Source organism: Scyliorhinus canicula, chromosome 2 (assembly GCF_902713615.1).
Source record: "Scyliorhinus canicula chromosome 2, sScyCan1.1, whole genome shotgun sequence".
Taxonomy (NCBI): domain Eukaryota; kingdom Metazoa; phylum Chordata; class Chondrichthyes; order Carcharhiniformes; family Scyliorhinidae; genus Scyliorhinus; species Scyliorhinus canicula.
In genome coordinates this window covers 274711633-274734753 of record NC_052147.1, presented here as the reverse complement: position 1 = coordinate 274734753, position 23121 = coordinate 274711633, and the positions used below count along the sequence as shown (strand labels likewise).

At 48.7% G+C, this 23121-nt stretch overlaps 1 protein-coding gene across 2 annotated transcripts in view; it reads right to left on the bottom strand.

Annotated features, from left to right (window-relative positions):
• The window catches only part of slc15a2 (solute carrier family 15 member 2), a 92614-nt gene that overhangs the window by 67557 nt on the left and 1936 nt on the right, over positions 1 to 23121 (bottom strand). The window contains exons 3-6 of one of the 2 annotated variants that reach the window (XM_038790075.1): positions 18845 to 18932; positions 16694 to 16835; positions 5084 to 5176; positions 1655 to 1754 (exon numbers count right to left, since the gene is read on the bottom strand). In XM_038790075.1, the coding sequence (XP_038646003.1) occupies positions 1655 to 1754; positions 5084 to 5176; positions 16694 to 16835; positions 18845 to 18932 (423 nt within the window). Of the gene's footprint in view, positions 1 to 1654; positions 1755 to 5083; positions 5177 to 16693; positions 16836 to 18844; positions 18933 to 23121 lie in introns of those variants that run through there. The other variant, XM_038790076.1, reaches the window with a different exon arrangement.

Genomic DNA, 23121 nt, shown 5'->3' with positions numbered 1-23121 from the left:
TTTAGTTGTTCCTCGTCGGAGGTAGGTGGGGCTTCTAGGGAACGCATTCTCCTGTACCCCAGCCTACGCAACCTTCTCCAAGGTGATGGTGTTGGGCTTCTATTTCTCCTTTCTGGCTCCGATCTCTGGCAACAACTACAATATTTTGCCAGCGAAAGACTGCAGGGGTTGCCGTCTGTCTGGACCTAATTTTCCCTTGCTTGGGAGGGCTTCTGCGAGTGGGCCTGGTTAACTTAGTATCCGAGTCGTTCCTGAGGGTGGCTATGCAGCTGCCTGTCCCCCAGCGGTAGTCCCTTAACTCAGTTTCACTGGTATGAGCGTCTACCTCCATCGGAGTACCCTGTAACCCATGCACTCTGCTTGCCGCTTTTTCTAAGGGCAAAGCCAGCTGCAATGCTTGTTTGCAATCCAGCTCGGCCTCTGCTAACAGGCGTTTCTGTATTGCTAAATTATTTATTCCACATACCAAACGGTCTCGGAGCATCTCATTTAGCGTCAGGCCAAACTCGCAATCCTCTGCTCATGGCCTTGATCTTGCTAAAAAGTTTGGAACTGACTCTCCAGTATCTCAGAACGCTGAGTAAAACCGGTACCTTCGCAGGATTAGAGGTGGCTTAGGGTCATAGTACTCTTTTACTAAGTCCGTCAATTCCTGGAAAGCTTTCGTGTCCGGTGCCTCTGGAAATGTGAGACTGCGCACAATGGCAAAGGCTGCTGGCCCACATGCGGTCAGCAGAATGACCCGCTGCTTTTCATCCGGAATTATATCGTTTGCTCTAAAGAAGTACTTCATCCGCTCTACATATTGGGCCCAGTCTTCCACTGCAGGGCCAAAAGAGTCCAACTTTCCGAATAAAGGTATTTGCCTGTCAGTGGCTTACCCTCAATATGCGGCAGCTGCTGACAAGCAGGTTTCTTCGGGTTGTTCCGTTTTCCTCGTCGCCACTGTAATAAGTCCACGGAGGCAGAAGTCCCATCACCAAAATTCCTTTTATTTACAAACCCAACAACTGAACAATCATGACCATTCAGTCTGCTGTCTACACCGGGAGTGCAGAGGATCTCCCTGTTATATACAGAGAAAGGGGTTCCCTGATTGCCCACTAATCAGGGAACTCGTATTCTAATTGGCCAATCCCAAAGGCCTAAGTCATTACCTCTACCCAGAAAACCTCGCATCCTGTCACACCTCTAATGACAGTACAGAACAAAAAAACAAAGAACAGTACCACACAGAAACAGGCCCTTCGGCCCTCCAAGCCTGTGCCAATCACGTGTACTATCTAGACCAACCTGTATCCTTCCCTCCCCAGTCTGTTCATGTGCCTATCCAGATAAGTTTTAAAGGTCGCTAACGTATCTGCCTCAACCACCTCACTAGGCAGTGCATTAGAAAAAACCTCCCCGCACATCTCCACTGAACCTATCCCCCCCACCTTGAACTTGTGCCCCCTTGTAATTGCCATTTCCCCCCTGGGAAAAAGCGTCCCAACTGTTCACCCTATCTATACCTCTCATAGTTTAATAAGCTTCTCTCAGGTCGCCCCTCGGCCTCCATCTCCCTGCGGAGAACAATCCCAGTTTACTCAATCTCTCCTCGTAAAAATATGAATAATTCCATTTCAAACATCTGACCCTCTCATGGTACACTTACGTGTTCCTCTTCAAACTGGTCACCGCCAAAAGCTGCAACGCATGGTTTGATGCCACCTGTGCCAACTGCTATGAGAAAGAGGCCAAACATTGATAAGACCCTGAAAATAAACAAAGATTTTTAAGTTTTAGACAGACTGGTAGAGCGGCATTCCCTGAGAAGATCAAAATTAAGCCAAGGCCATTGGATGCCGTTGATTGTATAATTGCCCAACATTTTTTAGGTTGATTGTTCAAGTCCCGCTACACAGGCCTGAGCACAAAATCCAGACAGTGCAGTTCATTTTGATTTAGATGGGGGGGGGAACAAAATGTCAAATCTCCAAATGTGCAGATGAGACCAAGTTGGGCGGGAGGGTGAGCTGCAAGGAGGATTCAGAGATTCTTCATTGTGATTTGGACAAGTTGAGTGAGGGGGCAAAAGAATGGCAGATGCAGTATAATGTGGGTAAATGAGAAGTTATCCACTTTGGTGGCAAAAATGGGCGAGGCAGATTATTATCTGAATGGCCATAAATTAGGAGGGGAATATGCAACGAGACCTGGGTGTCCTTGTACACCAGTCGCTGAAGGTAAGCATGCAGCTACAGCAGGTGGTAAAGAAGGCAAACGGTATGTTGGCCTTCATAGCGAGAGGATTCGAGAACAGGGGTAGGGATGTCTTGCTGCAATTATACAGGGCCTTGGTGAGGCCACACCTGGAATATTGTGCGCAGTTTTGCTCTCCTTATCTCATAGAATCATAGAATTTACAGTGCAGAAAAAGGCCATTCGGCCCATCGAGTCTGCACTGGCCCTTGGAAAGAACATCCTATTCAAACCCACACCTCCACCCTATCCCTGTAACCTCACCCTACCTTTTTGGACACTAAGGACAATTTAGCATGGCCAATCCCCCTAACCCGCACATCTTTGGCCATTTGGCCCATCGGGTCTGCATGCTACCTCGGCCCACTCCCCCACCCTATCCCCATAATCCTGCGCTGGAGAATTGCCCGGGGCCGGCGTCAATCCCACCCCTGCCGTGTCCCGAATTCTCCGCCCCCGAGATTCGGCGGGGACGGGAATCACACCGCTCTGGTCTGCGGGCCCCCCGCGGCGATTCTCCGGCCCGCGATGGACCGAAGTCCCGCGGCTGACAGGCCTTTCCCGCTGGTGTGGTTTAAACCACCTCTCTTACTGACGGGATTGGCGGTGCGGGCGGGCTCTGGGGTCCTGGGAGGGAGGCGCGGACCAATCTGACCCCGGGGGGTGCCCCCACGGCAGCCTGGCCCGCGATCGGGGCCCACCGATCAGCGGGTGGGCCTGTGCCGTGGGGGCACTCTTTTTCTTCCGCCCCGCTAAGGCAGAAGAGACCCCGTCCCCTGCGCATGTGCCGGTATGACGTCAGTAGCCGCTGACGCTCCTGCGCATGCGTGGACTTACGGTGGCCGGCGAAGTCCTTTCGGCCCCGGCTGGCATGGCGCCAAAGCCCGTTCACGCCAGCCGGCAGAGTGGGAACCACTTTGGCGTGGGCCTAGCCCCTCAATGTGAGGGCTTGGCCTCTAAAGGGAATTCCGCAACTCTGGGGCGGCCCGATGCCGGAGTGGTTCACACCACTCCGACACGCCGGGACCCCCCGCCCTGCCGGGTAGAGGAGAATCCCGGCCTTATTCTTGCAAGGTTGTCTAGCAATTGAGAACAAAGGCAACAGTCCTGTTAAGGCTGGCGAGGTGGACCTGGAGATCCGTGGCTGGTCTGACACCCAGCGTGAATCCTGATTCTGACCCAATGGGCTATTCTGTGGCCGATCATGATACCCGCTTTTAGTGGCTGGACCCGGAGGATCCTGGCCTAAGCCCAGGGCAAGCTGGTGCTCTCAGTTCTATTCAGTATCCTGACTCAACCAACATGACTAAAACCGAATATGATCATTATCTCCTTGCTGTTTGTAGGAGCTTGCTGTGCACAAAATGGCTGTCACATTCCCTAAGTTATCAGAGTGACTACAATTGAAAAAGTACTTCATTGGCTGTAACTCCTGAGTTTTTAAAAAATAAATTTTGCCTACCCAATTACTTTTTTCCAATTAAGGGACAATTTAGCATGGCCAGTCCACCTAACCTGCACATCTTTGGGTTGTGGGGATGAAACCCACGCAGGCACGGGGAGAACGTGCAAACTCCACACAGGTAGTGACCCAGGGCCGGGATTCGAACCCGGGTCCTCAGCGCTGTAGGCAGCAATGCTAACCACTGTGCCACCCTGCTGCCCCGTAACTCCTGAGCTAACTGTTGTAATTGTTATTACAATCAATTAATGTTTTACTGTCGGACTTTATGTGGCCCCGTCTCAATATCTCTAAATCTCCCTGTTCAATGAGAAGGGAAACAATGATAATTCCACTGACACTCTCCAGCTTTCAGTGTCTACAAAGTGATTTATTGGGCACTGGGTCGTCTATCAGTGATACATATTTCCCAATGTTGATTCTGTTGATTTTTGAGACGGGTGTATAACAATCTAACATTGCTCTTTTCCAACCGACGATCAAAGTCAAAGGGCAGGATTGCCAAATCTCCCGGATTGTCGATTGTGCCAGATTTGCAGAGCACCTTCCAGAAGTTTCTATTTGAGATCATATACAATTGACCGCCCACAGTTCCTCGCGTGTGGTTGTGGGGGGAGGGGGTGGAATCAGACGGCGCATCTCCTGAGGCAGTGGGTGGAGGAGCATAGAAATAAAACTTGCAGGGCGGCGTGGTGGCGCAGTGGGTTAGCCCTGCTGCCTCACGGCGCCGAGGTCCCAGGTTCAATCCCAGCCCTGGGTTACTGTCTGTGTGGAGTTTGCACATTCTCCCCGTGTTTGCGTGGGTTTCGCCCCCACAACCCAAAGATGTGCAGGGTACATGGATTGGCTGACCTATATTGCCTCTTAATTGGAAAAAATGAATTGGGTACTCTAAATAAAAAATAAATAAATAAATAAAACTTGCATTTATATAGCACCTTTCACAAGCACAGGGCATCCCAAACCACCACGGGGCCTCGGGTGGTGGATTCTCCACCCCGCCGCATTTCTGCCCTGACCCGCCGGCGGGATTCTCCGTTACACCGGCCAGTCAATGAGGTTTCCCCTTGTGGGGCGGGAAACCCCCGGGTGCCGGCAAAACGGAGAATGCCGCCGGTGGGGAATACCACCCCATACGTCCAGTTGAGAGGGTAGATGGGGCTTCAGCTCAACACCTCAGTTGAAAGACTGCACAGGAGCAATAGAAGGTGAATGCAATGTGAAACACTCTCCGGTCATCGGAATTCCCTTTTCCCCACCCTGCCCGTGGGTTTCCCGATGGCACGGGGTGATTTCGATGTGGAACCCCATTGACAAGCGGCGGGAAGAGAGAATCCCGCCGCCAGCGAACGGCACGCGGACAAGAAACCGGATACTCACACATGCATTTTCTGGTCACCCACGATTGGAATTGCACCGACGGACTTCACAACGTGACCAATAACATATACAATCGAGAGGATGATGATGGTTCTGTTTGGGAGCAGATGTGTAAACATCACAGTAAAGCAAACATGAATATTACAGATAACACAATGCATGAATGATAAGTGGAGTGTAAAGATTTCGGGCACAGAGAGGGTTCATGTGGGACTGGGGAACAGGGCTTGCCAAAGGATGATGTAAAGAGACACATGACCACATTAAAGGGAGTTGTGCACTGGACAGCAGCCAGCCTGTGTAGCAGCCAGCATGGACTTAGTTCATAGTTTTGGCTATACCATAAGACCATAAGACATAGGAGCTGGATTAGGCCACTCAGCCCATCGTGTCTGCTCCGCCATTCAATCATAAGACCATAAGACATAGGAGTGGAAGTAAGGCCATTTGGCCCATCGAGTCCACTCCGCCATTCAATCATGGCCGATGGGCATTTCAACTCCACCTACCAGCATTCTCCCCGTAGCCCTTAATTCCTCGCAACATCAAGAATTTATCTATCTCTGCCTTGAAGCCATTTAGCGTCCCGGCCTCCACTGCACTCCGCGGCAATGAATTCCACAGGCCCACCACTCTCTGGCTGAAGAAATGTCTCCGCATTTCTGTTCTGAATTTACCCCCTCTAATTCTAAGGCTGTGCCCACGGGTCCTCGTCTCCTCGCCTAACGGAAACAGTTTCTTTGCGTCCACCCTTTCTAAGCCATGTATTATCTTGTAAGTTTCTATTAGATCTCCCCTTAACCTTCTAAACTCCAATGAATACAATCCCAGGATCCTCAGCCGTTCATCATATGTTAGACCCGCCATTCCAGGGATCATCCGTGTGAATCTCCGCTGGACACGCTCCAGTGCCAGTATGTCCTTCCTGAGATGTGGGGCCCAAAACTGGACACAGTACTCCAAATGGGGCCTAACCAGAGCCTTATAAAGGCTCAGTAGCACATCGCTGCTTTTATATTCCAACCCTCTTGAGATAAATGACAACATTGCATTCGCTTTCTTAATCACAGATTCAACCTGCATGTTTACCTTTAGGGAATCCTCGACTAGCACTCCCAGATCCCTTTGTACTTTGGCATAATGAATTTTCTCACCGTTTAGAAAGTAGTCTATGCTTGGATTCTTTTTTCCAAAGTGCAAGACCTCACATTTTCTCACGTTGAATTGCATCAGCCATTTCCTGCACCACTCTCCCAAACTGTCTAGATCCTTCTGCAGCCTCCCCACTTCCTCAGCACTACCTGCCTGACCACCTAACTTTGTATCATCGGCAAACTTCGCTAGAATGCCCCCAGTCCCTTCATCCAGATCATTAATATATATGGTGAACAGCTGCGGCCCCAACACTGAACCCTGTGGGACACCGCTGGTCACCGGCTGCCATTCCGAAAAAGAACCTTTTATCCCAACTCTCTGCCTTCTGTCAGACAGCCAATCCTCAACCCATGCCAGTAGCTCACCTCGAACACCATGGGCCCTCACCTTACTCAGCAGCCTCCTGTGTGGCACCTTATCAAAGGCCTTTTGGAAATCCAGATAGGCCACATCCACTGGGTTTCCCTGGTCTAACCTACTTGTCACCTCCTCAAAGAATTCTAACAGGTTCGTCAGGCACGACCTCCCCTTACTAAATCCATGTTGACTTGTTCTAATCCGACCCTGCTCTTCCAAGAATTTAGAAATCTCATCCTTAACGATCGATTCTAGAATTTTACCAACAACCGAGGTTAGGCTAATTGGCCTATAATTTTTCATCTTTTGTCTTGATCCTTTCTTGAACAAGGGGGTTACAACAGCGATCTTCCAATCGTTCGGGACTTTCCCTGACTCCAGTGATTTTTGAAAGATCTCAACCAACGCTTCCGCTATTTCTTCAGCCACCTCCCTCAGACCTCTAGGGTGTAGCCCATCGGGGCCAGGAGATTTGTCAATTTTAAGACCTATTAGCTTTTTTAGCACCATCTCTTTTGTAATGGCAACCATACTCAACTCAGCCCTCTGACCCTCTATAATTTTTGGGATATTACTTATGTCTTCCACTGTGAAGACAGACGCAAAGTACTTATTAAGTTCTCCAGCCATTTCCTCGTCTCCCATCACTAGCCTTCCAGAATCAGTTTGAATTGGCCCAATGTCTACTTTGGCCTGTCGTTTGTTTCTTATGTATTGAAAGAAACTTTTACTATAATTTCTTATATTACTGGCTAGCCTGCCTTCATATTTGATCCTCTCCTTCCTTATTTGTCTCTTTGTTAACCTCTGTTTGTTTTTGTAGCCTTCCCAATCTTCTGATTTCCCAGTGCTTTTGGCCACTTTATAGGATCTCTCTTTTTCTTTGATACATTTCCTGACCTCCTTTGTCAGCCATGGCTGTCTAATCCCTCCCCGGATAATCTTTCTTTTCTTGGGGATGAACCTCTGTACAGTGTCCTCAATTATGCATACAAACTCCTGCGATTTTTGCTCTGCTGTCTTCCCCACTAGGGTCTGCTTCCAGTCGATTTTCGCCAGTTCCTCTCTCATGCCCTCGTAATTACCTTTATTTAACTGTAACACCATTACATCCGATTTTGCCTTCTCTCTTTCAAACTGCAGACTGAACTCAACCATATTATGATCACTGCTTCCTAAGTGTTCCCTTACTTTAAGATCTTTTATAAAGTCTGGTTCATTACATAGCACTAGGTCCAGAATAGCCTGCTCCCTTGTGGGCTCCATGACAAGCTGTTCCAAAAAGCCATCTTGTAAGCATTCCATGAATTCCTTTTCTTTGGATCCACTGGCTACGTTATTTACCCAATCCACCTGCATATCATGGCTGATATTTTCTCATCCCCATTCTCCTGCCTTCTCCCCAAACCCCCTGATCACCTTATCAAGCAAGAACCTATCTATCTCTGCCTTAAAGACACTCAGTGATTTGGCCTCCACAGCCTTCTGCAGCAAAGAGTTCCACAGATTCACCACCCTCTGGCTGAAGGAATTCCTCCTCATCTCTGTTTTAAAGGATCGGCCCTTTAGTCTGAGATTATGTCCTCTGCTTCTAGCTTTTCCTACATTTGGGAACATTCTCTCCACGGCCACTCTATCCAGGCCTCACAGTATCCTGTAAGATCCCCCCTCATCCTTCTAAACTCCAACGAGTACAGACCCAGAGTCCTCAGCCGTTCCTCATACGACAAGCTTTTCATTCCAGGGATCATTCTTGTGAACCTCCTCTGGACCCTTTCCAAGGCCAGCACATCCTTCCTTAGATACAGGGCCCAAAACTGCTCACAATACTCCAAATGGGGTCTGACCAGAGCCTTATACAGCCTCAGAAGTACATCCCTGGTCTTGTATTCTAGCCCTCTCGACATGAATGCTAACATTGCATTTGCGTTCCTAACTGTCGACTGAACCTAGATATAGTTGCAGCATGGTTCTGTGTTGTTAATAAACACTTCGATGTCCGCGTTTGGAAATTCCCACCCGAGGTCAGTGGGCCTTTAAATGGTCCGTCAAATTTTCCGTGCTGCCCGGGACCATTCCCGTGGCTGGCAGGACCAGAAAATCTACCCCTTAATGTTTAACTATACAAGAACATAGAACATAGAACGATACAGCGCAGTACAGGCCCTTCGGCCCTCGATGTTGCACCGACATGGAAAAAAACTAAAGGCCATCTAACCTACACTATGCCCTTATCATCCATATGCTTATCCAATAAACTTTTAAATGCCCTCAATGTTGGCGTGTTCACTACTGTTGCAGGTAGGGCATTCCACGGCCTCACCACTCTTTGCGTAAAAAACCCACCTCTGACCTCTGTCCTATATCTATTACCCCTCAATTTAAGGCTATGTCCCCTCGTGCTAGCCACCTCCATCCGCGGGAGAAGGCTCTCGCTGTCCACCCTATCTAACCCTCTGATCATTTTGTATGCCTCTATTAAGTCACCTCTTAATAGAGGTTAAGTCACCTCTTAATAGACTCAGAACTACCTGCGAAAGGCCTACTAAATATTCAACATACACCAGTGCGGTCATCTGCTTGGGACATCAATTTATATTGCTAAGTTTTGGGCAGCACGGTAGCACAAGTGGATAGCACTGTGGCTTCACAGCGCCAGGGTCTCAGGTTCGAATCCCAGCTTGGGTCACTGTCTGTATGGAGTCTGCACATTCTCCCTGTGTGTGCGTGGGTTTCCACCGGGTGCTCCGGTTTCCTCCCACAGCCCAAAGATGTGCAGGTTAGGTGGATTGGCCATGATAAATTGCCCTTAGTGTCCAAAAAAGGTTAGGAGGGGTTTACTGGGTTACAGGGAGAGGGTGGAAGTGAGGGCTTAAGTGGGTCGGTGCGGACTGCACTGTATGTTCTAGGTTCTTCTATGTTCAATGTTAGGTGAAATGAAAATCACTTATTGTCACGAGTAGGCTTCAATGAAGTTACTGTGAAAAGCCCCTAGTCGCCATATGCCGGCGCCTGTCCGGGGAGGCTGGTACGGGAATCGAACCGTGCTGCTGGCCTGCCTTGGTCTGCTTTAAAAGCCAGCGATTTAGCCTGGTGAGCTAAACCAGCCACAAAACAGGATGGGGCTGAATCCCACCACCCCCTCCCCCACTGGGGAAGAAAAGTCGGTTCCAAGCTGACCGGCATTAACTGGGAGCGCCGTGCTGCAATGGTAGGCTCCAGGCGACATCGATGAGGGATGAGTGGGCCTTCCCCACCCCACCGCGAGAGCTGCCAGCCAATCTGATTGGCTGGCAGCTTTAGCACGCCCAGCGACACCAGAGCTCCGCAGTGAGCACTGCCGGGACTGCAGGTAGACTCCAGGATGAAGACGACATGGATCCTGGGGGAGGCAGGTTGGGAATATTGGACAGGAAGGGAATCAGGGTGGTTCTTGGTGGCTTGGTGGGAAGTGACAAAAATGTAGGGGAGGTGCGGTGTGGTAAAATTTAGCGAGGGGCACCCCGACCCCACAAAGGACATTCCACTTTCCTTTCCCCTTTTCACCATATTGTTAAAATAAACGGGTTACCCACGCCTGCCCCCTCCAGCCGCTTTATTCCATGTGCAGTGTAATTTTCAGGTCAATTGACTCGTTAACAAGCTCAATTTCCCATTAATATTTTATTTAAAATGGAGGATGGGCCGCTGATTTTGCCGTCTGCCCAGCTACCATTTTATGAGGAATGGGTCAGGGTGGCCAGGACGATGATGGGATAGCCACCCGGCATAAAAATAATAATAATAACTTTTATTGTCACAAGTGCTAAAGCACATGTGCCTCCTCCCCGCTGTTGAAAATGTGCCCAACTGGGTTTGGTGGGGAGCTGGGAAATACAATCCATGCTTAAAGGGAAAAATAAAATACCGCGGGTGATGGAAATTTGATGAAAATTTCATGTGGCCATGTAATAGGCAAAATAAAAGCGAGATTCTCCGCAAATGCGGAGAATCGTAAAGGTTACCGTGGGACAGCCCGTGACCCACGGCAGCCTTCACGCCCACTTCCGGGGCCGATTCTCCCCCGCCGGCGGGGCTGGGAGCGCGGCCCCGTGCGTCACAGCGGCGCGGCCTTGACGACTGTCGTCAAGGCCGCACGTCAAGCATCACGCCGGCTGACGCGTCCGATGACGTCGGCCGCGCGTGCGCAGGTTGGACAACGCCAACCCGTGCATGCGCAGTTGCCGTCTTTTCCCTCAGCCGCCCCGCAAGACGTGGCGGCTTTATCTTGCGGGGTGGCGGAGGGAAAAGAGTGCATCGTTACGGACGCACGGCCCGCCATCGGTCGGCACCGATCGCGGGCCTATGCCCCCCTTGGCACGGCCGTGGTTCAGCCGTGCCAATCGGGCCCCCAGATGCCCCAAATGGGCATCTGCCGTCCGTTTCACGACAGCAGCGAGCAGGTGTGTTTGCTGCCGTGTTGAATCGGGCGTGAAGGCCCGGCCGTTCGGCCCATCGGTCTCGGAGAATCGCCGCTCGCCGTGAAAAACGGCGAGCGGCGATTCGTGGCGTGGGTCGGGCGTGGTGGGGGGAGAATAGCGGGAGGGCGTGAAAAATGTTGGGAGGCCCTCCCGCTATTCTCCCACCCGGCGTGGGGGGCGGAGAATCGCGCCCCTAGAATTTCAGGCTCTCAAATAATGAGGTTTATCATGTTAATCGGTGAGTTTTGCCGTGATACGGATTCCTGGAAATGTCCAGCTCCGGAACATTCCCTGCTCTTCCGTATTCAATCGCGGAAAGCGGAAGGAACAGCGGTAGCAGCACCAGTACTCACGACCAGGCCAAGGGGGGACATAAACAGGTTGCTAAAAAGGAAGGAGTCGAAGAGGTGAAAGGGACAGACCAAACGAGACAGAGGAAAGAAAGGGAGAGACAGAGATGGAAGAGAGAAAGAGAGTGAGAGGAAGAAAAAAATAAACATAAAAAGAAGAGAAAGAGAAATGTCAAGAGGAATGAAATGAGCCAAGAAAGAAATTAGGAAGAAGAGGCTAGAATTGGCTAATTTAGTCTTTTCATGAGTGGTTTGTTAGGACATGGGATATAATGGTGGAAGCAAGATCTTAAATTAGTAAAAAAAGAGAAGTAGGTACATAATGAGGCAACATTTAAAAATACGAAGGAGCAGGCGAATGAAAATGGAGAGCTCTTTATGAGATTGGGATGGGTTAAATGGTAAGACATTCTGTGAAAGATAAAAAAACAGCTTGAATTGAAGTATGGCATGATCACACCAGGATCTGGAGGAGGTGCAGACACCATTCTGCTTCTATCAGTACAACTTAAAGACTCGGATAATAACTCTCCAGAGTGATCATGTGTCAATGTCTTATTAATTACACTGCTAATCTTTAACGGCAATGACATTGTTAAACGGGCGATGGGCATTTGTACACCTATAAATGGGGATAAATTGGTTTAAACCCCAAATAATATAAATGGGGTTAGCCGTAACCGGAGGGCACTGTGGGGACTGAGGTGCTTTACTGACCTTCCTTCTCATATTTAATGTTTTAAGTTTTCCTTGTGATTTGCTTTTGTCTGACGCAATTACGCTTTTAAGGGGCTGCCTTTTTATTTGTCCCTCAATTTGTGAATTTAATTGAATTGTTTCACTCAAAAGAGTGCTGGGACACTGCGGTGGTGGAACAGTGCTGACTGTGAACGAAGACAGCGAACTCTCTCCAGCAAAGAAAGAAACTGCGCCGTTGTTACAACTTCGCAAACCGGCGTGGACCCAATTAACAGGAAGGGCATCTCCTTCACAGCTTCGAGAGAGCTCGCTTTGTGAAGGACTGCGCATCGAAATGAAAAGAATTGAATGGGAGCCATTATGTAAAAAGGAAGTTCCACATCGGAAGTTCCACATCGTAAAAGCAGGCGTCTGGGGCCTAGGTTGTTACGGATTTTTATTTGCTGGCTGAGAAAATACTGAGCCAAATTTAGTTAAAGAGAGGGAGAAAAAAGCAGGTTTGACGGCCAGTATTGCACACAATACTTTTGTTCCTTTTTTGCCCGCCTTTGTGACAAAGATGAAGCCCATTTCCTGGGAGTAACCAAGTTAAAAAGAGCCTCAGGATGGAGGCTGTGCTGTCCAAATAAAACTTCTACTGAAACAAATGGTCTAATCATCATGCTGTTTGCTGTCTGTCTATTTACAGCAAATTTAAGAGATAATAAATGATGCAATATTAATTTCTAACTATGTCCCATCATTCCAGCTGGTGGAATTTAAATCCAATTAATAAATCTGGAATGTAAAGCTAATCTCAGTAATGGTGACCAATAAACTATCATCGGTTATCATTAAAAAAACATCTGGTTCACCGATATCTTTTCATAATAATACTCTTTATTATTGCCACAAGTAGGCTCACATTAACTCTGCAATGAAGTTACTGTGAAAATCCCCTAGTTGCCACATTCCGGCGCCTGTTCGGGTACACGGAGGGAGAATTCAGAATGTCCAATTTGCCTAACAGCACGTCTTTCTGGAGTTATAGAAGGAAACCGGAGCACCTGGAGGAAACCCACGCAGACACAGGGAGAACGTGCTGACTCCGCACAAACAGTGACCCAAGCCGCAAATCGAACCCGGGTCCCTGGTGCTGTGAAGCAGCAGTGCTAAGCACTGTGCTACCGTGCCACCCATCGAGAGAAAGAAATCTGCCATTCTTAGCTAGCCTGGCCGACATGTGACTCCAGACCTACAATAAATGTGCTTGACTCCTAACTGCCCTCTAAAATGGATTTGCAATCCACTTAGTTCAGTAACAGTAATGATTTTTTAAAAATTGCATTTCTAAAACTCATTTCACAATCACAAAGTGCTTTACAACCAATAAAGTACTTTGGGAGTATAGTCACTGTCTTATTCCAGGAAACGCAGCAATCAATTTTGTGTACAGCTAGCTCCCACAAACAGCAATGTGATAATGCCCAATCTATTTTTGCGATGTTGACTGAGGGATCAGTTTTGGCTGATATAACGGGGAGAATATCCCTGCTGGTATTGATAACAGTGCCGTGGGATCTTTTGTTTTGCCCAAGTGGGTGGGCGGAGGGAGACTCAATTTACCACCACATCGAAAAGACGGCACCTCCAACAATGCGGTGCTCCCTCCTATGCTGCACGGGAGAGTCAGCCTGGGCTTTTGTGGACTTGAACCCTGAACCCTGGTGGCAAGAGTGCTACCAACTGAGACACGGCTGACACGATTTTGGTTGAACATTTTTACTATTAATCTTAATTTTTGGCATTTATTGCCCTGAGAGGGTGTTGTTGGGCAACCTCATGAACCACAACAAACCATGTGGCAGTATGAAAGAAGTCACAGATAGTCCAGGTTGGGTAAGGGTGGCAGGATTACATCTTCCCGTAGCAGCCTCCCCGGACAGGCGCCGGAATGTGGCGACTAGGGGCTTTTCATAGTAACTTCATTTGAAGCCTACTCGTGACAATAAGCGATTTTCATTTCATTTCATTTTCATTTAAGCACGGTTTAACGGGGACACATCGAATATTGATTTATTGAATATTGACCCGAACAGGCGCCGGAATGTGGTGACTAGGGGATTTTCACAGTAACTTCATTGCAGAGTTAATGTGAGCCTACTTGTGACACTAATTAAGAGTATTATTATGAAAAGATATCGGTGAACCAGATGTTTTTGTAAGGATAACCGATGATAGTTTATTGGTCACCATTACTGAGATCAATATTCACACAAAATGTGATGGTGTCTATAATGGGTTAACATTATTATAGCACTCTCTTATATGACAAAAATGTTCCTTCTGTGTCTGGAACCCTTCCCCATTGATTCCATCTACGCTATGAGCCGCAGCTTTAATTGAATTTCTATCATTGTTCAGAACAACCTGTAATCCTAAACCACTTGCAGCAGATTAGGAGTGCTCAAGTACACAATAGACAATTGGACATTAACAAAATGTTATCCAGCTGTAATTGTTCTTGGATTTCGCACACTTTAACAGGAGGAAGGGATGAGGGGCTAGGAAGCACAACTGTCTCAGTCCTAAATAAGCAACGCACTGATGAAAAGATGCTGCAACGGGCAAATCGCATAACTAGGGCTGTAGAAAGGGCTTGAAGCTAAATAGTGGGGGACCGGGGGGGGAGGGGGGGGGGGGGCGTAGAATCAGAAGGCGTAGAATCTGTGTGGGTAGAGTTAAGGAATCACAAAGGAAAAAAAGACCCTGATGGGAGTTATGTACAGGCCCCCTAGCTGTCGTCAGAATGTGGGGCAGAAAATAAATCAGAAGATAGAAAAGGTATGTGAAAAAGGCAATATTACAATAATCATGGGGGGCTTCAATGTGCAGGTGGCCTGGGAAAATCAGGTTGGTAGCGGATCCCAAGAAATTTGTGGAATGTTTTGGAAACATAAAAAATAGAAGCAGGAGGAGGCGATTCAGCCCTTCGAGCCTGCTCCACCATTCACGATGATCATGGTTTTTTATGGAGCAGTTTGTGACAGAGCCCATTAGGGAACAAGGGAAGTTCTGAAGGTGGATAAATCACTCGGATCGTGTGGACTACACCCCAGGGTTTTGAAGGAGATAGCTGAGGAGATTGTGGAGGCATTGGTGATAATCTTTCAGGAATCACTGGAGGCAGGGATGGTCCCAGAGGATTGGAAAATGGCTAATGTAACACCACTATTTAAGGAGGGGGGGAGGCAGAAGATGAGAAATTATAGGCTGGTTAGCCTGACTTCGGTTGTTGGTAAGATTCTAGAGTCTATTATTAAGGATGAGATTGCGGAGTACTTGGAAGTGCGTGATAAAATAGGACAGAGTAACATGGCTTCGTCAAGGAGAGGTCATGTCTGACAAATCTGTTAGAGTTCTTTGAGGAGGTAATGAGGAAATTAGACAAAGGAGAACCAGTGGACGTGATTTATTTGGATTTCCAGAGGTGTCATACAGGAGTCGACAAGGTGCCGTACAGGAGATTGCTTAATAAAGTAAGAGCCCATGGTGTTAAGGGCAAGATACCAGCATGGATGGACGATTGGCTGACTGACAGAAGGCAGAGAATGTGGATAAAGGGGTCTTTTCAGAATGGCAGCCGGTGACTAATGGTGTGCCGCAGGGGTCAGTCTTCGGACCACGGATTTTCAGAATATACATTAATGATCTGGAAGAGATAACTGAAGGAATTGTTGCTACGTTTGCAGATGATACAAAGATATTTAGAGGGACAGGTAGTATTGAGAAGCAGGGAGGCTACAGAAGTACTTGCATCGGCTAGGAGAGTGGGCAAAGAAGTGGCAGATGGAATGCAATGTGGATAAGTGTAAAGTTATGCACTTTGGAAAGAGGAATGGAGGCATAAACTATTTTATAAATGAGAAAAGGCTTTGGAAATCAGAAGCACAAAGCGACTTAGGAGTCCTCGTTCATAGATCATAGAATTTACAGTGCAGGAGGCCATTCGGCCCATCGAGTCTGCACCGGCCCTGACAAAGAGCATCCTACTCAAGCCCACGTCTCTACCCTAGCCCCGTAACCCAGTAACCCCCACGTAACCTTTTTTGGACACTAAGGCCAATTTAGCATGGCCAATCCACCTAATCGGCACATCTTTGGACTGTGGGAGGAAACCGGGAAAAGCGGCTTGTGGTTGCCTGGGGCTACACTTGTCCCATCAACTTGCACCATTTGAAGCCTTCTTGATTTTTTTTTTCTGAAGGTGGGCGTGTATTTGAGAATGATTTCGGGGAAGTGTTTCTTTGACAAGGTTCCAAGCTGCAGCCAAACAGTTACCACAGAGCCCGAAGAAAGTCCCTTGCGGTGGTCATCACTGGGTCACTCTCTCACGGTCAGCCAAACATTAGCCACAAACCGTGCACAGTTTAATCAGCTCTCCTGGCTTCACTTAGTGTGGCAACTTCAGGAGCATCAGGTGGTGCGTTAGGAGTAGGAAACCAAAGGTGAAAAGAATTGTGGTGTTTTTGGGTGGGGCGGTTCACATCATCACAAAATGAAGAGACAGAGAAAAAGGATATTCCACTAAAAAAAAAATGCCATCTCACTTGAACTTTCCCAACCAGGAATCGGCAATGAGGGCTCCAATAACCGGTGTGAAATAGGCCAGTCCAGAAAAGGCGTGGTAGATGGCAGTGGACAGATCATCATTCCAGTGGAGGAAGGAGGTGAAGTACAGGGTGAGAACAGCTGAAAACACAAGAGACATACGTGAGGAACAGGGCACTCGTCGATTAAACCCGCATCTTCCGGAAAACACAAGCCCAGCTTAGAACATAGAACATACAGTGCTGAAGGAGGCCATTCGGCCCATCGAGTCTGCACCGACCCACTTAAGCCCTCACTTCCACCCTATCCCAATAACCCCTCCTAACCTTTTTTGGTTAATAAGGGGAATTTAACATGGCCAACCCACCTAATCTGGACTGTGGGAGGAAACCGGAGCACCCAGAGGAAACCCACGCAGACACGGGGAGAACGTGCAGACTCCGCACAGACTGTGACCGAGCAGGGAATCGAACCTGGGACCCTCGCGCTGTGAAGCCATAGTGCTATCCACTTGTGCTACCATGCTGCCCGACAGGGTGGGGGCAGAAGGAAAGCTTGGATACAGTTCCAACAGCTCTGGGAGTTGCATTAATTGCTTTACGGTGAGACTTCCCCCGTATCTTGGTAGAAAGTCCCACCTCAGAGAACTGACATCCAATTGAACGGCCAATAGTACTCTGGTAACTTCTTTTTTTTGTATTCTATTTTAAAAAAATAATTTTTATTCAAATTTTCACAAAATATCAATAACAAAATAAATACCAAGAAAAGAACACCCCCCCCCCCCCCCCGTGTATACAAAAAAGAGAAAAAAATTACCGCCCGTCATTAGCAATGAACAAATATACACGTCCCTTCAGCCCAAAACAAAGAAACGACCACCCCCCCCCCCCCCCCCCCCCCCCCCCCCCACCACCCACCCCCCGGGTTGCTGCTGCTGCCGGCCTTTTTCTACCGTTCTGCCAGGAAATCTAGGAATGGTTGCCACCTCCTGAAGAACCCCTGCACTGACCTCCTTAGGGCAAATTTCACCCTCTCCAATTTAATAAACCCAGCCATATCGTTGATCCAGGCCTCCACCCTTGGGGGTCTCGCATCCTTCGTATTCTGGTAACTTCAGTGGCGTCAGTGTACACCGCACTACAATTCGCTTCGGGATACCTGGTTAGGTGCCAGATATAAGGCTGGATTCTTTGATCCCCCCAGCCATGTGTTTCTAGGTGGTGCGGCGTTCGCCAGCGGCGGGATTCTCTATTCCCACCGTTTGTCAATGGGATTTCCCATTGAAGCCACCTTAGGCTGTCGGGAAACCCCCGGGTGGCGGTGCACTGGCGGCAGGAACAGAGATTCCCAATGGCTGGAGAATTCCCGCCATGCGTTGGATGGCAACACTCGTGCTCCTGAGTCAGAAAGTTATGGACCCTCTCCAGAGTCCTGAGGCCATGATTGATCCAGGCTGAACACTTGAAAGCAGCAATGAGAGAGTGCCTCAGTGTTGGAGCGACAGGAGGCCTCTGTCGCTAAAACAGATGAGCTGGTCATTTGCGCACTGCTGCCTTTTCAACACTGCAACTTCAAAAGCACTTCATTGGCTGTCAAACACGCCGGGATCTCATGAGGATGTGAATGGCACAGCTGAAAAGCAAGTTCGTTCTTTCTTTGGTTCCGATCCCACACTTTGAGAATTCCATTTTAGACAACCGAATATCCGTGAAGATGTCAGTTTGTCCTAAAAACCCAACTGCTTCATTAACTCTCTTCACTGAAGAAGGCCTGCTGTCCTTACTGGGTTTGGCCTACATATACAAGTCTTCAGTCCCTCACCAATGTTACTGGCTCTTAACTGCCCTCTGAAGTGGCCTAGTGAGCAACTGAGGGCGGGGATGTTCTGCTCCCCTCGTCCCGTCCTGGCCCCCCAGCCACCAGGATTGCCCGGTCCAAACGACTTTTAGCCACATCACCGACAGGGCTGGAAGGTCCTGCCCCCAGTTATATCGAAGAAGTCTTCCAAACATGGACTGAAACAGAACCAGAAGCGGTCCCACCACCACCTTTCTGGATGGACAATAAATGCCAGCCTCTCTCAGCTACCCCTACATTCCGAGAATAAGAAACATTATAATAAAATCTGTAAATTTCAAAACACATACCTTTCATGCCATAGAAGGAGAAGCGTTCACAGAATTCATTCACGACGACGAACAGAATGCTGAGCGGGTAATTGCTTCCACATAGCTTCTGCAGGGGTGGAAAAGAGGAGAAAGTTCCCAAGACAAATTGTATTACATCAGGCAAATATATCGGTAAGTGAAAGCACGTGAACCACTGCTAAGGTTTCAGTTGTGCCTGTCAGTGAGCAGCACTTTTGTCTCTAAGTCAGAACGTTCACGACCCACGCCAGAGACTAGAGCCCAAAATCTAGGGTGTCACCCTCGGTGCCGTGCTAAGGGAGTGCTGCACTGGCAGGGGTGCTGTGTTCACGATCAGGCGATACGTCGAGGCCCCATCTACGCTCTCAGGTGGATGCAAAAGATTCACTCACACAAGGTGGAAGCAGAGTTCAGGGATTGGCCTGGGTGTCCGGGCCAATATTGTAACCCTCAACCAACTAAGGACCTTGTCTTTATCGTGCTGCTGCCTGTGGGATCTTACTGTGCCCAAATTGGCAGCTGCATTTTCCATATTGCAGCAAGGACACACTTGGATTGGATTTGTTTATTGTCACGTGTACCGAGGTACAGTGAAAAGTATTTTTCTGCAAGCAGCTCAACAGATCATTCAGTACATGGAAGAAAAGGGAATTAAACAAAATACAAGAAAATACATAATAGGGCAACATAAGATATACAAGATATACATTGGCTAAAAGTGTTTCAGGCGATCCTGAGGCTGTGAAAGGCGTTATCTAAATGCAAGTTCTTCATTCCGTTATACAACTATATGGAAGGGATGTGTAATTCTTTTGACACTTGGGACTGAATTTTCCCAGGTCCCGTGGAGGGGGTTTGGAGGCGGGGCTGGGTCGGGGGGGGGGAGGGGATTGGAGGCGGGAAAATAGAGGGAAGTCATGTTGGGATGGCTCCCACATACCTTCCTGCTATTGAGGAACAAAATGGGCAGCCCACTCTGTAGAAGCAGGCAATTAACCAGGACAATCAAGGCCCTATTTCTGAAGGCAGCGGCAGTTTAACACTGTCAGAGCTCCAACCCCCACAACCCTGCTGAGTGTGGAGCCTCCTAGTGGTAGGGCGGGGAAGGTTTGCAGCCAGAGGGAGGGACTGTTAGGCAGAAAGACCGCAGCCATGGCCATGACCCATCCTGTGGAGTGGTTCCCCCCCCCGCCCCTCGGCAATGATGGTTCCACCAGCTGTCAGCCTCTTCATTCTCAAACGTGCTGTAGGCGTTCTCTGTATTGAGGCGTCCCTGTGATCGGCTTTCCACCTCAGAAGTGCCCACCTCTCTCGGGTGGGGGGGCTGCCGCACAAGGCCTCTGATTGGGCTTCCAGCATTTGGAACCTGCCCGCCATCCTTAATTGGATGGTGAATGTGGGAGGTGGTCAGCTGAAAACAAGCATGGCGGGCGCCCTGACGACAGCGGAGGCTCCTATGAGCTCCCAATGTCTCTGAACAAGCCTTTGGATCTCTTCCTGTGAACTTTTCATTCTGAAAATTGACCAGGGATATCGGCCTTCTTCTTCAGGGATCACCCGCTGATGAGTATGATTGTTCACCTAAGAAACTCTGTGTTACCGGTCATGGATACTGTGCATGGCTGATGAGCCTGATCCTAGAACCGCAACTTAGCAGGTGTTTCCGGGCAGGTGGGATTGGTCTTTGGCTCGAAATCACTAGTATTCCTTTCTCAGACTCCTTTTCTAGGCCTCCTCTTGCTGTCTTTTGTCCTTGAGGAATTGTGTCCCTTCAATCAGGCAGCCCCTCCAAGTAGGTCTATTCTGAGAAAGGGTCTCCCAGACTTTAATGTTTGTGTTGAGGTAAGCATTCAGGATGTCTTTGAACTACATACTTTGCCTTCCTCTTGACTGGGCGAAGAAGATTGCTTGTGACAGTCATGGACGGCATGGTAGCACAGTGGTTAGCACTGCTGCCTCACAGTGCCAGGGACCCGGGTTCAATTCCGGCCCCGGGTGCCTGTTTGTGTGGAGTTTGCACGTTCTCCCTGTGTCTGCGTGGGTTTCCTCCGGGTGCTCCGGTTTCCTCCCACAGATGTGCCGGTTAGGAGGATTGGCCATGATAAATTGCCCCTTAATGTCCAGGGAGGTGCAAGTTAGATTATGGGATTACAGGCATAGGGCGGGTGGACGCTTGTAAATGGGCAGGATGCTCATTCAAAGAGTCGGTGCAGACTTGATGGGCCGAATTGCCGCCTTTTGTACTGTAGGGATTCTAAGATTCTCCTGTGAAAGTCGGGACTCTGACTTCCCAAGCACATGGTCGGCCCTGTGGAGTTGGTTTCGGATGATCATGGCCTCGAAGCTCATGCTCTTGGCTTCTCTCAAGTACGCTGATCTTTGGCCCGATCTAATCGAATTGCAGCAGAGTCCCACGCCGAGCGCGTTTAGCTGGGTGTCTCCCAGCACTCGCAGTTCCAAGAAAGACCACGCTATCTAACGGGACTTTATTTGCAATCCTGGGTCAGCAGGGAACACTCCGCTGAGGCCGCTCTTAGTCCCATTTCCTGCACTGAGGAGCTCCACTCGCCAGAATTCCCCAATGCACGGAGAGATCGTGATGCCATTTTTAAATGCCACCCCGATGTCTCGACCACCTACCGCGGCCTCTGGACACCCCCAACACCCTGACTTACCTTAGGGGGGGCCTCGTGCCCCACCACATAAGGGCAAGGCTTCCCCAGGCCAATTCCCACACAGGCAACCTGGCACCTGGGCACCTTGGCACGGCCAGCCTGGCATCTGGCAGTACCCCTGCCTGGCTGGCTTTGCAACAGTGCCAGGCTGGCAGTGCCAAGGTGCCTGGCTGGTAACGGGAGTGCCAGGGTACCACCCTGCCCAGAGCCCGACCACCTGGGGGTCTTTGATGGCCTGGGAGACCACCCCAGGTGCCATTACGCCTGGCTCACGTTTGTGTGGACCAATGCTAAATGGCGCCATGGCGGGGTCTCCCAGGCGCGCACATACGTTGGGAGAATCTGGCACCACCATATTTAAATAAGCCTATTTGCTCATTTAAGCACGTAAATCTGGATCACGCCCAGTAATCGGGGCATTCCGAGCATCGCAAATCCCGTGAGAGGCCTCTTGCGAGGTTTAACGGCCTTGTCGAGTTGGCTGCAACAAGGCCATTCAATCACACCTGTTAACTCTGTTTCTCTCTTCCAGCTGCCAGTCCCGCTGAGTTTATACAGAACATTTTGTTTTTATTTCAGACCTCCGCATTCTGCAGCTTTTTGCATTTGTTAATTCAGTGAAATGTTAGTTAAAGATGAAAAAAATAATTGGTCAAACAATAAAGCACGACGTGGGGAAAATTACAAAAGTATTCAATAGTTTGGTGAATATTTCAACAAGGGATCATTTTATTGTTGCCAACTTAATGTGTAGAGATGAAGATCACAAAACAAGGTAACACACCAAAGTCACAATTACTCAGGCTGGTTTTGGAAAGAGTGATCTTATCACTGAGAAAATGTATGTCATTTGTTAATTGTGTACTAATTGTGTTTAATGGACATCAACAAAAATCTCTTCAAAAATGGACACAGACAAAAACTGTGCTTGTTGGGTTGGGAGGTCAATGCTTGTACTGAGTAAATAAATAGAAAAGTGTGTAAAAACTGCCTCTCGTTTTATCCTTCACTAACTGGTTTTCAGGATTAGGACATCTTTAATATAGAAAAATGTACAAAGAGGCACTTCACAGCGGAATTGGTGAAGGAATGGAGAAGGCTGGAATAGAGACTGGTGGAATTTGAACAAGGAATTTTAAGATAGACGAACACAAGCCGGGCAGGCAGCATACTGGAATTCCTTAGGGAGGGCAAGATGGTCAGGCAGCTGGAGCCAAAGGGTGGTATGAGGATAACTTTTCTTTTTAGGGATTTTGGTGATGACTTAATGTGCCGTGAACACAAAAATCCACAATCTGCCACATGCGCAGTCCATTGTTTTCTGCCGATACTGCACACTCATGCTCACACTCACACAACACGCAGGCACACATGCTCACGTCCACAGGCATGCACACCACCAGCCCACAGCTACACATTCGCAAGGAGACGCAGGCACATCTATGGCCACACAATTCAATAGCCCATGCGTCCACAGGTATGGGTGTATTTTGTAAATGAATTTAGAGTCCCCAATTCATTTTTTCCAATTAAGGGACAATTTAGCATGTTCAATCCACCTACCTTGCACATCTTTGTGTTGTAGGGGCAGCACGGTAGCAC